At 53.9% G+C, this 13,829-nt stretch overlaps 1 protein-coding gene across 3 annotated transcripts in view; it reads right to left on the bottom strand.

Moving 5' to 3' along the window:
• Positions 1-1,065: 1,065 nt before the first annotated feature.
• NINJ2 (ninjurin 2) overlaps positions 1,066-13,829 on the bottom strand; it is a 99,638-nt gene continuing 86,874 nt past the window's right edge. For 2 of the 3 annotated variants that reach the window (XM_011957119.1, XM_011957120.1), the window contains exons 2-4: positions 2,673-2,904; positions 1,961-2,145; positions 1,066-1,424 (exon numbers count right to left, since the gene is read on the bottom strand). In XM_011957119.1, coding sequence (XP_011812509.1) covers positions 1,979-2,145; positions 2,673-2,904 — 399 coding nt within the window. In that variant the 3' untranslated portion in view covers positions 1,066-1,424; positions 1,961-1,978. The remainder of the gene's footprint in view (positions 1,425-1,960; positions 2,146-2,672; positions 2,905-13,829) is intronic. The other variant, XM_011957121.1, reaches the window with a different exon arrangement.

Below are 13,829 nucleotides of genomic sequence, written 5' to 3'. Positions count from 1 at the left end.
TCTTCACGGATGTAAAGGATTGGGCTGAGGGGCCCAGGTGAGCGTGCCAAGGACCCTCCCACACCACCCTCCAGCCTTACCACAGGTGCCTGCCGTGTGTGGATGGCCTTCTCTGCACTGTGGTTTACTCAGGAAGAAGACAACATTGTTCCTTTCTGAGCAGCTCACTGTGTAACAGACTAGGCATTTTCTGTTCCGCAGATTAATGGAGGTTGGTGGTTTTAGCTGAGAAAAGCTATGGATGCCCTGGGTGGAGAAGGCTAGATACAAAGCCAGATGGTTTGGTGAGCAGCGGAGAGAAGCCAAGGAGTGGCTGCTGCTAAACAGGCAGACCGTCTAAAATCATTTCTGTTTGAGCTGGCAGTGCTCTGCTAATGCTTTGCAGGTACAGATCTACCTTCCTCATTACATTTGGCCCAGGCAAAGGTTAAAGTGAGTTTGCAGTCCTTAAACACATGTCTAAGAGAAGCTGAGACTGAAAGCTTGAATAGCTTACAGCAGGTTCATGGAGAAGATTGTGCATGTGTGCGTCCATCTGCAGTGGACTCATCTACAGCGGACGCAGCAGATGACAATAAGCCCATCTGGGCCAGGAACACTGGCTCCGAGCAGAACCCACAGAGGAGGGAGCAATTTAAAAACCTTCCCGGCCGGGCGCGGTCGCTCAAGCCTGTAATCCCAGCACTTTGGGAGGCCGAGATGGGCGGATCACGAGGTCAGGAGATTGAGACCATCCTGGCTAACACGGTGAAACCCCGTCTCTACTAAAAAATACAAAAAACTAGCCGGGCGCAGTGGCGGCGCCTGTAGTCCCAGCTACTCGGGAGGCTGAGGCAGGAGAATGGCATGAACCCGGGAGGCAGAGCTTGCAGTGAGCTGAGATCCGGCCACTGCACTCCAGCCTGGGCCACAGAGCGAGACTCCGTCTCAAAAAGAAAATAAAAATAAAAGCCTTCCCACCCTTCAGCCCTGGGGTTGGCTCTCCTGAGACCTCACCAAGGCACAGATGGAGACCAGCCTGGATGCCTGAGCCTGCAGGACTAGACGAATAAGTGGACTCAGGAGTGGATCTGAAGAAACCTTTATAGATACAGATTCCGTTTTACAGAAAGGGAAAACTGAGGCCTGGAGCAGAAGGAAGCAGTAGGGTAGTCAGAACCAGATCCTTAAGCTGGGCAGACTTGGCCTTCGACAGACAGGCCTTAGGTCCAGGAATTGCTACCAGGGAGGTATGGCTGGCAGTACCTGCATCTGCGCTCAGGACTCCAGACCAAGATGGAAGTCCCTCAGACTTTAACTCAGGTGCTGTGGGTAGGGAGCAAGGGCAGCTATACCGTCCTTTCAGAAGCTCTCCTGGGCTGTGGAAAGTGCCCATGAGCCTGGCAGATCACGGAGGAAGGGGGTAGGAGTTCCAGGCCCAGTACCTGTTGGGGAAGCAGAGAAGAGGCAATGAGGAGGGCCAGCCAGATCGGTGCCCCTCAACCTTCAGCGTGCCCAGGATGCACCTGGCCACCTTACGCATGCACGTGCCTGCAGCCCGTCTGGAGCAGAGCCTGAGATTCCGCATTTCCAGCAAGCTCCTGAGTGGTTTGTGGATGCTGCTGGCCCAGGGACCACAGTCAGTAGCAAAGGCTGCTAGACAATGGCAGGGAGAAATTCCCCATCTCCACCTTTCCTCTCGCCGGAGGGGCAGAGTTAACCACTAATGGCATCGCCTCCACCCTGTCCCAGACCGTGGGACACCCTGAGCCTAAGAACTGAGAGCCACCCGTTAACACAGCAATGGGGCTTTGTGCAGGCCTTGCCGAGGCCAGGCTCTTGCAGATCCCCTCCTTGCTCTCGGAGCTACAGGCCTTCCCCCTTTGTTTGGCAAGGGATCTGTTTCTTGCCCGAAAGCCCCAGAGGAGAGAAGGGCTGCTTGGGGAGCCCCTGGAGCTGGGGTTCCCCCATCCTCCCTCACCTGGGTCCCAGGCTGTATTCAGAGAGGATTTCTTGAGGCCCTGGCAGTCAGGAAGCCTGTCTTGTGTGCGCCGAAGGCTGTAATGAAGACATTGATGACCACGGTGAAGAAGACCAAGACGGTGGCCGCGTTGTTGAGCTGGTTGAGTCGCCACTGCTTTTCTACTTCATTCAGGTTCAGCCGTGCTGCAGGGAAGTGGAGTAGGGGGAAGGGTCAGAGATGGGGCCACAGCACGGAGCTGCCCCCACAACACCCATCCGAGTCTGGAGAGAGGGGCCCTTCAGAAACCCATGCGGCAGAAATCCAGGAAGGTGGTCGTCATCGGGCCGAAATGCCTCTGCCCTCGCCAACCAGCACATGGGGCACCCTCGTGTGCTTCATCCCACCAGGACTGGGGAACTTCAGCTGGGTCCTCTAAGCGTGGGGATGAGTGCTCACGGAAGAAGCGGGTGAGCGAGTGGGTGGGTGAGCAGTTAGCGAGGTGCTGGCACAGTCACTCAGCAGGTGCTGTGGAGCGTCTGCTCCGTGGGATACCAGGAGATAGTACAGGAAGTTGTTCTTTGGGCCTGTGTTAGCAGAGGGCGCACTGCAGGTCAGTGTGTGGTTGCAAAGCTGCATGCGCCAATGCAGGGCGGCCCAGGGAACACGGGGGGCCTTTCTGCCGGCCGTAGGTGCCGAGGCAGAAGGCCTGACTGCGGGCTGGACTTCTCACCGATGACCACAAGCAGGACGCCGATGGCCACCTGCAGGAGCAGAGAGAGGCTGAGGAGGGTGACCAGGGTGATGTAGTAGTGAGAGGATGGTCCCTGCTCCAGCACTGCCTTCAGCCGCATGGCGTTGGACATGAACAGGGCCACGTCCAGCATGCTCTCCGCCACGCTGTTCTTGGTGGCGTAATGGTTCAGGTTGATGGGCTGGTTCCTCCTGGGGTCGGAGCTTCCAGGCTGCAGGGGAGAGAGCACAGACTTACCAAGGGGGACTCTGGAAGGGAAGAAGTTGACAGGTGGGAGACAGGAGAGAGGTTTTAAAGCTCTTTCCAAACCAGGTGGGAAGCTCAGGGCAAGTGACACCCTTCTCAGTTTCATGGCCTGATACAATGAAGGGTTGGACTAGAAAACCCGTAAGGACCTCTGCACTCTGAAATGATGTCCTGTTGCAGTTGATATTTCCTGGAGAGTCGCCCCTTCCCTCACACCTTCGCACACCTGGCTGGAGAAAGCGGAGAGGGTTCTCTGCTGCTGATAAAATGCACCTTCCTCATCCTGTTCACTATTTTTCCTGGGCCAGGCCTCAGCTTTGGGCTGATTTTCTTTTCCTTTGAGAGGAAAGCGCTTGAGAAGACAATAAAAGGAGCTTGGTGACTTCGGGTGAGATAGAGAAAGGCTCCTCCTCTCCATAACACCGTGGCCCCCAAGGCAGGGTGCACAGCTCAGCAGCTGGTCATCGGCTGGATTTCCATCCCTCAGGAGCACTGGAGCTGCCGCCCCGCTCAGGCACACGCTGTCAGCATACACATGCATGCATGAGTGTGTACACACAGTAATGCATACTAGTTAAACACTCTTAATTCATTTTAATTATTACCTTTGGCTAGGATTTATTGAAGCATAATTTACATTCGATTTGATTTTGAAGTGTAAACTAAAGCTTCTCAAGAAGCCACTAACTCCAAAAGACAGAATCACAATATAGGGCATATGCTGTGGGCCTCTGGGTTCGGCCAAGAAGTTCAGACTGGGCACCATGGCCAAGGGCAATCTGCAGTCACTCCAGAGTACTTGGAAAATTGATTTAGCAGGGCTGCTTGGAACAGATTGGGCCAGGAAGGGCTAGAAGCAGGGAGAGTCATTTAAAAGTTACAGTCTTGATTTAGGATCAGAGTGAAAAGGAACTGAAGTGGAGCAAGGTGAGAAAGGACGGAAGGGAGGACTCTGAAAGATGCTACAGCCTGGAGGTAGGGAAGATGACCCAGCAGATCACCACGACAGGACAGATACCTGCTGAGTGGGGACAGATGAATGGATAGATGGATGCATGCCTATATATGCACAGTGATGCATACTAGTTAAACACTCTTCATTTGTTTTTAATTTTTTTGGCTAGGATTTATTGAAGCATAATTTACATTTGATTTTGTTTTGAAGTATAAAGCATCATGGATTAAGGGATGGATGGAGAGATTGGTGGGTGGATGGATGGATGGATGGAGGCGTGGATGATTGGATGGGCAGGTCTCAGAGGGTCTGGAATGTTCCTTGTGCTTCGTGCAACCCAAGTCGCTTCACTTCTCTGTACCTCAGGGAGTTACACAGAAGACAGTTGATTTACACATAGGCTAACTGATTTAGCCTCTCTCTCAGAACCTTTGGATTCTATGAGGATACCCTGCAATGAGGCCGGGTGTGATCGCTCATGCCCGTAATTCCAGCACTTTGAGAGGCCAAGGCAGGTGGATGACTTGAGGTCAGGAATTTGAGACTAGCCTGGCCAACATGGCAAAATCCCATCTCTACTAAAAATACAAAAAAATTAGCTGGGTGTGGTGGCACATGCCTGGAATCCCAGCTACTCAGGACGCTGAGGCAGGAGAATCACTTGAACCAGGAGGCGGAGGTTGCAGTGAGCGGAGATTGCACCGTTGCACTCCAGCCTGGGTGACAGCTTTGTCTCAAAACAAAAACAAAACTCTGAAATGCAGTGGTCTCCAGACTTTCTTGATAGTGTCATCTCAGCATTAAAAACTGTTTTGGCCATGCATCCTCAATACATGTACATTCTTCCATTATCAATTACACATCTTTTTATGGCACTAATATATAGAGTAAAAAGTAGAAACATTTGAGAGGATTACATAACATTCAATATAAATATAAGTTTGATTTTCTTATCCTACAATATGGTCTTGGGCACTCGTCTTTGGAGACCTAGCTCTAATCCACATGCCTGGCTACAGATTGGACCAGTCCTCTCCTAAGCCAACAGAAGGGGGCCTCTCTTCCCCAGTCCTTCTCCTAAAGTTTGCCTTCAAAGCTCAGCCTAATGTCTTCACCCTGCTCTTCTCGCTTCCTTTCCGAGCTCCTGGCCCTTTGCTCTGTTTTCCAGGAGGGTGTGCACACACAGACACGTTCAAGAGGCACAGGGTGGTCATGGGTGCCAACAGCACCTGCTCTGACGGAATCCCCCCTGGCAGCCTGTGCCCCGCAGGCTGCCCCTCTCCAACTCTGTGGACCAGTCACTGGAGGATCAAGCACACAGGAGTGGCTCTTTCACTTGGACCACACTCTAGGCCACCAGCTTCCTACATGGGGCAGTTCCCTGCACCTGGTATCAAGCACCTTCAGTATCAAGATTCCAAGTGTCCTCAACTTCTGGTCGGGGCAGGACTTGCTGAGGGTAATCAGGAGTGTGCACTTGGGCCAGTGGAGCAATTTAAACACTTTCCCTGGGAGATTAGAATGGAGACCAGCGGGTAGCATTCATTCAATAGATTGAGTGTACATGCCAGGCGGTGCTTGGGGCTGTGAGGGAGGACCCCAATGCCGAACAAGGCATAGTTGCTGCCCCTCCCCGGGATCCTGGGTAAGCACTGGGCCACAGGCTGCTCCCAACAGGCCCTGGCAAGCTCCTTTTGACGGGCACCAAAATCAGGCTGGGGTCCGGGGCCCACAGAAATAAGGAAAACGTCCGTAGGCACGAAAGGAATGGAGTCCTCAGTATCTCTCCCCTGGCTTCCTTCGTGTTTGATTTTTCTGGGGCCGGGGTTTCAGCTGGTGCTGGGGGCAGCCAGTGAGATTGGAGGAGGTAGGGACAGAGGGTGAGTGAGGAGCTGCGTGGCCACACACAGCATTCAGGGCCTTTGGAAATCCAGTTCAAGCAAGGCCGGCTTGTCTAGGGCCAGCTGGCCTGGTTGGTTAGGGCCAGGGATCCCAGGGCCAACACTCCACAAGGCCCATGGTCGCTGTCAGCACCAAGGCTGCAACCTGTGGCCATAGCCCGTTTGGTGAAGGTTTGTCCTCGGTCCCCAAGAGCACTCATTAGGCAAGAGAGTCTCACCCCCTGCCCCCAAATTCAAAGTGCCTCTGCCCAGGCTCAACCGTGCCCCCTGGCCTCCCTGCCCCATGCCTGTGCCACCCCTCCTCTCTCTTCCCCATCCTCCAGTTTGTCCAGTAGCAGCAAGCTTTGCCCTTTCTCCTCCTTCCTGGTCTAGCTTAGAGGAAGACAGACCCCCTTCCCCCCAAATTTGTTTGTTAACAGTGAACAAAACCTTAAACCCAAACCTCTGGTGGGACGTGCTGAGCATTGACCAGTTAGTGGGGGAAGAGGCGGCAGTGGGTGGAAGGGGCGAGTACTTGGGCGACGCAGGTCTTCCCAAACCTCTATGGAAAGTATTGCTATCTGTAAGTTTTAACAGAGCTGGTTGGCTTTTGTTGTTAAATTAACCTAAAAGCCATTGTTTCACAGAGAATGTGAGGCTCGCAGTGTCTTCAGGGGGTGCGCCTCACCCTTTCCTCTCTCTGAGGCCGACTCTGGAGCCTTTAACTGCGGGTGCTGGGCGGGGTCTCGGCCCCGCCGGCGCCAGTTCTCCGAGTGTCCACACGGTGGCGCGCAGGGTCCGGGGAAGCGACGGGACCGCGGCGGCCGGACGGTGTCTCCACCCCGGGGAACCCACGCGCAGGACGGGGTTGGTGTGAAACCTGGAGCCCTCCGAGGCCCGGGACAGGAGCCTCGCCCGCAAGTCCGAATGGGCCGAACTAAAACCCACCAAACACGTGTGTCAAGCCAGAGTTCAGGAATCAACCAGAGCTGAAGTGGAGCCACGTGGGGTGGGGAGACGAGAAGGGCGGGGCGTCCGGCGCCACCTGCAGCCCGGGGCCGGCGCATGGAAGGGCCGGCCGAGGCCCGGGACCTGGGTGCCTGGGAAGCGGTCGTTTCATTGCAACGTCTTTAAAAGCAGGGAACGGGTTTCTCTAATCCTTGCGGGCCAGTTTAGGTGCAGCCCTGCTCAGAGGCAGAGGGACGGATGAAATGACCTGAGGGCCCTCCCTTATAGTGGGAGGAGCGGACCAGATAAAGCCCTAAATCCTGCAGGGGCCGTCCTTTCGCCCACAGCCAGGGACTGGGAGCAACTCCGCAGGGACCAGGGTGACAGGCGTGGGGAGCGCAGCTGGGTGGCCCCCGCTCCTGCTCAGAGGAGCTGGCCCTTTAAGGCCAGGCCCAGGCGGGTCGGGAACAGAGACCCGGGAATGTGGGCTGGACTGAGGGGCAGAGCCACCCGCATGAGTCATTCGTGTTTCACCGGACTCATCACAGCTGGCTCTCGCTTGCCGCCCTCCCCTTGCCCTGGCCCTGGCCCTGGCCCTGGCCTCTGCGCCCTCCCTGCAGAGCTGGCCCGGGGTGGGCTGGCGGCCTCTACCCACCACAAGCACACAGGGCTCTGCCCACTCCCGGCTCCTTTCGTGTTGATCCTGGAGGAGCAGGGGACCGGTGGGCTAGGACTCTTGGATTCCGGGCCCAACTCTGCCTCTGGGCTTGGCACTTTGGTGGTCAGTTTCCACATCTATAAAACTGGAGGAAAATCCTGTCTCTGGAGGGCAGAGGCCACGGACAGACAGAACGACACTTTGCTCCTCCACAGAAGGAAGGACAGAATCCAAGCGGTTCCCATTTTCCCAGCCTGAGATCCGTCTCTCAGTGAGGCTGGCTCTGGTCTCATTCTACCCCACCCTGCTCACCCCGCCCCTGCCACTCAAGAGAAGCAGGACACTGACCCAAGACTCATTGCTTTGGGCTCCCAGAGTCCCTGTTCAAGGCGCGGTTGCCTGTGGGAAAGGCTGCCCATCAAAATCTGCCCGACAGACGACACCCGGACGACAGACGGGGCATTTAGGGCGGCAGGAAGCTGGAGCACGGCGAGTACAGCGAAGGCAGGAGAAGATCCAGAGTTTGATCTGGACTCCTCTGGCCCCCCGGGCAACAAGAGGACATGGGTTTGGTGACTGGCATGGGATGAGGCAGGGGGTGGGGGACGCCACAGACCCAGCGGTGGCCAGTTTGCCCCATTCCTGGGCCTGCCCGGCACAGTCATTTTCCTCCCTCTTCCACACCCTCCTCTCTCGTTCCAGCTCAGACTTCCCTGTCACCGAGGCCTCTTGCCAAGTCCCAGCTCCTAAGGCTGGTGCAATTCCATCCCTTGCAGTCAAGGATTGCTTCATTGTTCTCCCAGACAGCCCTTTATCCCTTCATCCTTGTTGGCCTATATTTTTGTTTATTTACAGAACTTAGGTTGGATAGGAAAGGAATGCCTTTTTTGACAGAAAAGTAAACATGTTTTTACGTTGTTTATCGACATTATGGTCCGTGGAGACCATAAGCTCCAACAGATCATTCTGTTCTTTCTTGGAAACAAGATTACAGGGCTGTTCTCCCAGGGGGCCGCGGAGGTTGGGTAAACCCCAGAGTGGTAAGTAACTGCCCTACCAAAAAGCCATGGAGCCCACAGATCAGTGTGCTTAGGCCCTGGGGCCTGTGGCAGGCAGTGTGTGTCCCAAGGGAAGGTGCAGGCTGGTGAGGGGGAGTTGTAGCAGCCCGGAGGGTGTCACCAAAGGCACCTTGACCACATTCCAGCTCTGCTTTAATGAGTGAACAAGGCGGGGCCCGGAGCACTGGACTCCTTTTCTTATCTGTGAGATTGAAGGGACCGGAACACAGGCCTCCTTGGGTCCTTCCTAGCACGGAGTGGTCTAGGGATGGGAAAGCCGGCTCTGAGTGGAGAATCCCGGGGGCCGAGGACATCGCTGAGAGGCAGCTGCAGGGCATGGGTGACCCTCCCCTGAGTCATTCCTGCCAGCCCTGAGAAGACCCGCATGGGAGCGACCTGGGTGCCAGCTCACACTCAGGGCTACACACTAGACAGGCCCAGAGGAACAGCGGCCAGTGACCCTTCTGGTGGCCTGAAAATGACCGACTGCCCGGGAAAGCCAGGCCTCCCTGGAGAAGGAGACAGTGGCGACCTGGGCTTTTGGAAAACTGATTTCTCACAAAGGGAAAGGGTGGGTCCCAGCCTGGGAAGAGTGATGTGTTCAAAGGAAGGGGCTTCAGTGAGCTTTTAATTCGCTGTCAGTCCCTTGTCAGCATTCAGCTGGGAAGGGTGCCTGGGCCTGTCCCGCTGTGCACACACAGAGCACATCGTGGGCTCTCAGTGCATGGGAACAATAGCGGTTCCCACCTACAGAGGACATACCCTGTGCCTGGAACAGGGTTCAACACAGAACATGAGTCACCTTACGTAGTCCTCACAACAGTTCTGCAAAGTAGGTGAGGGTATCGTCATCACAGTTGAGAAAATAGAGGCTCAGAGAGACTAAGTAACTTGCCCACGGCCGGGCGCGGTGGCTCAAGCCTGTAATCCCAGCACTTTGGGAGGCCGAGACGGGTGGATCACGAGGTCAGGAGATCGAGACCATCCTGAGCTACACGGTGAAACCCCGTCTCTACTAAAAAATACCAAAAAAAAAAAAACTAGCCGGGCGAGATGGCGGGCGCCTGTAGTCCCAGCTACTCGGGAGGCTGAGGCAGGAGAATGGCGTAAACCCGGGAGGCAGAGCTTGCAGTGAGCCGAGATCGCGCCACTGCACTCCAGCCTGGGCGACAGAGCTAGACTCCATCTCCAAAAAAACAAAACAAAAAAAAACAACAAAAACAAAAAAAAACTTGCCCACAATCACACAACACAGTTTTGAATTCCAATCCTCTATGTACTGGAGCCTGTAATTTTTATTTATTTAATTAATTAATGTATTTATTTTTGAGACAGAGTTTCACTCTTGTTGCCCAGGCTGGAGTGCAATGGCACAATCTTGGCTCACTACAACCTCCCCCTCCTGGGTTCAAGTGATTCTCCTGCCTCAGCCTCCCGAGTAGCTGGGATTACAGGTGTGTGCCACCACGCCTGGCTAATTTTTGTCTTTTTAGTAGAGACAGGGTTTCACCATATTGCCCAGGCTGGCCTCGAACTCCTGACCTCAGGTGATTCACCTGCCTCGGCCTCCCAACGTACAGGGATTATAGGCGTGAGCCACCACGCCAGGTCCGGAGCCTGTAATTTTCACCCTTACTCTACTGCCCCCGAGAAGTAGAAGACATACTTCCTACTCCAAGGAGTTTAAGATCTAAAGATAAACACTTGCAGCCTGGCTGGGTGTGGTGGCCATGCCTAGACTCCCAGCTATTTAGGAGGCTGAGACAGGAGAATTGCTTGAACCTCAGAGGTGGAGGTTGCAGTGGGACAAGATTGCGCCACTGCACTCCAGCCTGGGCAACACTGCAAGACTCCGTCTCAAAGAAAAAAAACAGATAAAAAACAAAACATATGCTGCCTAAGATGAAAGACTAGTCCCATAGGGTACACATGCACACTTACTAAGAGGAGGCGTAACCTCTACCTAAGTGAAACTTGCCCGAGGCTTTCCTGAATCTGCAGTGGAGCTGTCTGCTGCCGCAAAACGGGCACTAGACCCAAAGGCAAAAGGCTTGGGTTCAAACTGGTAAGAAGGGACCTGGGTGACTGGAAGAATAGGGTTGAGAGAGGGAATTTTATCTTACCTTTTGAATTTTGAACCGTGTGAATGAACTATCTTAAAAAATAAATTTGTGGCCAGGCAAGGTGGCTCACGCCTGTAATCCCAGCAGTTTGGGAGGCTGAGGCGGGCAGATCACCTGAGGTCAGGAGTTCGAGACCAGCCTGGCCAACATGATGAAACCCCGTCTCGACTAAAAATACAAAATCAGCTGGGTGCATGCTTGTAATCCCAGCTACTTGGGAGGCTGAGGCAGGAGAATCGCCTGAACCTGGGAAGGCAGAGGTTGCAGTGAGCCGTGAGCCGAGATAGTGCCACTGTACTCCAGCCTGGGTAACAAGAGCAAAACTCTGTCTCTAAAATAAATAAATAAATAGGCCAGGTGTAGGGGGAGGTTGCAGTGAGCTGATATTGTGCCACTGCACTCCAGCCTGGGTGACAGAGCGAGACTCCATCTCAAAAATAAATAATAAATTGGTAACAAAAGCAAATACGCACTCTGCTACGGTCTGAATGTGCCCCCTAAAGTTTATGGGTTGGAAACTTAATCCCTGCTGTAATAATGTTAAGAGGCAGTCAGGTCATGAGGGCTCTGCCCTCATTTATGCATTAATGCATGATAATAATTATGCATGAATGCATGATATCATGCATTATCATGCATTATCATGGCGGCGGGTCAAGTTATCTCAGGAGTGGGTTCCTGATAAAATTAATAATAATAATAATAATAAAGATGATCTTGGCTTCCTTCCTCTCTCTTGTGCTTGCAAGCTCTCTGGCCCTGCCACCTTCTACCAGGGAAGGATGTGGCATGAAGGCCCTCACCAGATACCAGTGCAATACTCTTGGACTTCCCAGTCTCCAGAGCCATGAGCCAAATAAACTTCTATTGTTTATAAATTACCCAGTCTCAGTTATTCTGTTACAGCAACAGAAAACAAACCAAGGCATACCCTGCAAAAGGCCAGTGGTTAAAATAAACTTGTTAAAACAAAACCGAATTTATGACTTCATCTACCCAGACCCTAGCTGGTCCTTCTCTGAAGTGGGAATAGTATCTGCCCTGTCTAGCACAAAGGGCTGCTAGAAAGATCAATGGGATAATGTGGGTGAATGTGCTTTGAAAACTGTGAAGTATTAAACAAATAGGAGACGAGAGGGAAATCTATCCCACACAGGATTATACTCCCACGTGTGGGCCTAGAGGCATTTTAAATACTGTGTTGTGACTCAGGGCCCGTCCCAGCCCCAATTTCAAAGTATTCACCATTTATGGTCCTAACAACTTCCACTGTCTGAAGTGCCTCCTGTACCCATTAGGCAGCCTCTCTCCTCACTCCTGCTGGCTCTCACCTTTGAGCCGCCAGCAGGAAGAGAAATGCTCACACAAGCCCGCCTGCCCTGGGTCTCCAGGGTCATTGTTACTCAAGTGCAGTCCTCTCTCCTGGGGCCCCCACCCACCTCTCTAGCCTGGTCCCCAGCTCCTCCTCCCACCCCTGGAGAGCGAACCCTGTGCCAGGCTCCCTGATGCTCAGACGTGCGGGGCCACACCAGATTACTCACTGTTCCCTGAATACACCCCACCCTTCCCAGCTGCTCCTGCTCTGCTCCGGGACTAAAGGCCTTTCTTTCTTCGCCATGCTCCCCCTGGGGAAAGCCTTCCCTCCTTTCTAGACCCTGTCCCCAAGTGCACTCCACCAAGGCCCTGTTTGAAAGAAAGTCACTTGCTCCCTGGCCTGTGCTGGCCTTGGCGTTGTTGAGACCTCTTGAGACGGCTCCTTCTGCTGCCCACTTTAGCACATGGACCCCATCTCCACAGGCCTGAGTCCCCATGGAGCCTAGCTCAGCACCTCGTCCACAATAGGTGCACAATGAATGATGATTGCATTGAATTTTTATGAGAGAGCTTTTTCAAAAAAGGCAAAAGTCAGGTTTTTTAAGGGTGGGGCTTCATGCACAATGGCTTCTGGGTGGGGGAAAGAAATTTGCGAAGTGAATCTTTGCTCTTAAACGCCCCCAGGGCAGGCAGAGCTCTTTTTTCCCTAGATCCTGCCTTTGCTCAGCAGTCCTGAGGGAGCCTCAGGGAATGAATGACTGGGGCTGGAAGCTGCAGCTGGTCTTCCGGCCAAAAGCTGTAAAAGCTCAGACCCCTGAGGCCTTCTGTCTGGGGCAGGCCGCAAGCAGGCTCCCTGACTGCAGCCTTCCTCTGCCAAGAGCGGTGATCTCTCCCTTAAAAATCAACAGTCTCTAATCCACGTCGGGGTGGGGTGTCTTTTGCGTGTTATTCCAGCAATAACAGGTAACTGGTCCAGAAACCTCCTCTGAGCCCTGGGCACAGTCTCACTGCGAGTTCCAGCCCTTGCCCGGAGCTGCACACAGAGGCCACGGCTGCAGCGCCGAGAGGCCACGTGGGGAGCGGCGTCCCGGAAGGCCTGCGGCGCCGCCGTTGCCCACCAGGGGGCGCCAGGAAACAGCGTCCGCCAGCGCGGGCGTTCCCCGGGCTTTGACCCCTTTGTGATATGGAGGTGCACGGGTTTCCCTCCAACAAAAGGGGGCCATAGCTTGCAAACAGAAGCAGGCTGTGTAGGGAAGAACAGGAAAGCAGGTGCGTTGAAACGGGAGCTCAGAGGGGCCCGCTTGCTTTTTTATTTTAGTCGTTACTGGTTTTTGGAGACAGGGTCTTGCTCTGTTGCCCAGGCTGCAGTGTGTGGCCCAGTCGGAGCTCACCGCAGCCTCGACCCCCGGGGCTCCAGCGATCCTCCTGCTTCAGCCTCCCAAAGTGCCGGCACTGCAGGCGTGAGCCACCCCCCCGGCCTCCTTGCTCTTTCTTAGGGAGCAGTTTCCACCTCCCCTGCAAGAGGTCACTTTGTCAGTGGCTTTCAGAAAAGACTGTCTTCTCTGGGTTCAAAGTTAATCGTGGATTTACCCACCACCCAGACATTTCCAAAGAATCGATCTGCTGCCTCTCAGTATCCACCCTAAACAAGAGCACTTTCCCAATCAGCGCCTCGTCCTGGGCCTTCCAGACCCGTCTGGCCTTTTGCTCTTTGCTCTACGCCCACTTCGGCATTCCCCAAGCCCCCCCAGCCAGTCTCTGCTGACTTCAGTCCTGCTCATCCCTCAAGGACTAACAAAATTGCTAAAATTTAAACAGTAGTAATTAAATAACGATAATGCTGTATGCCAGGCATGACTCCACAAAGCAGGTATGAATACGGAGGGTCCCCAGTTTTTCACCATCATAAGCGATAAACTTTACAAACTGTACTTCTAGTATCCACACAACCACT

This window comes from Colobus angolensis, unplaced genomic scaffold, assembly GCF_000951035.1.
Source record: "Colobus angolensis palliatus isolate OR3802 unplaced genomic scaffold, Cang.pa_1.0 Scaffold437, whole genome shotgun sequence".
NCBI classification, from domain to species: Eukaryota; Metazoa; Chordata; class Mammalia; order Primates; family Cercopithecidae; genus Colobus; species Colobus angolensis.
This window is presented reverse-complemented; position numbering and strand designations above follow the sequence as displayed.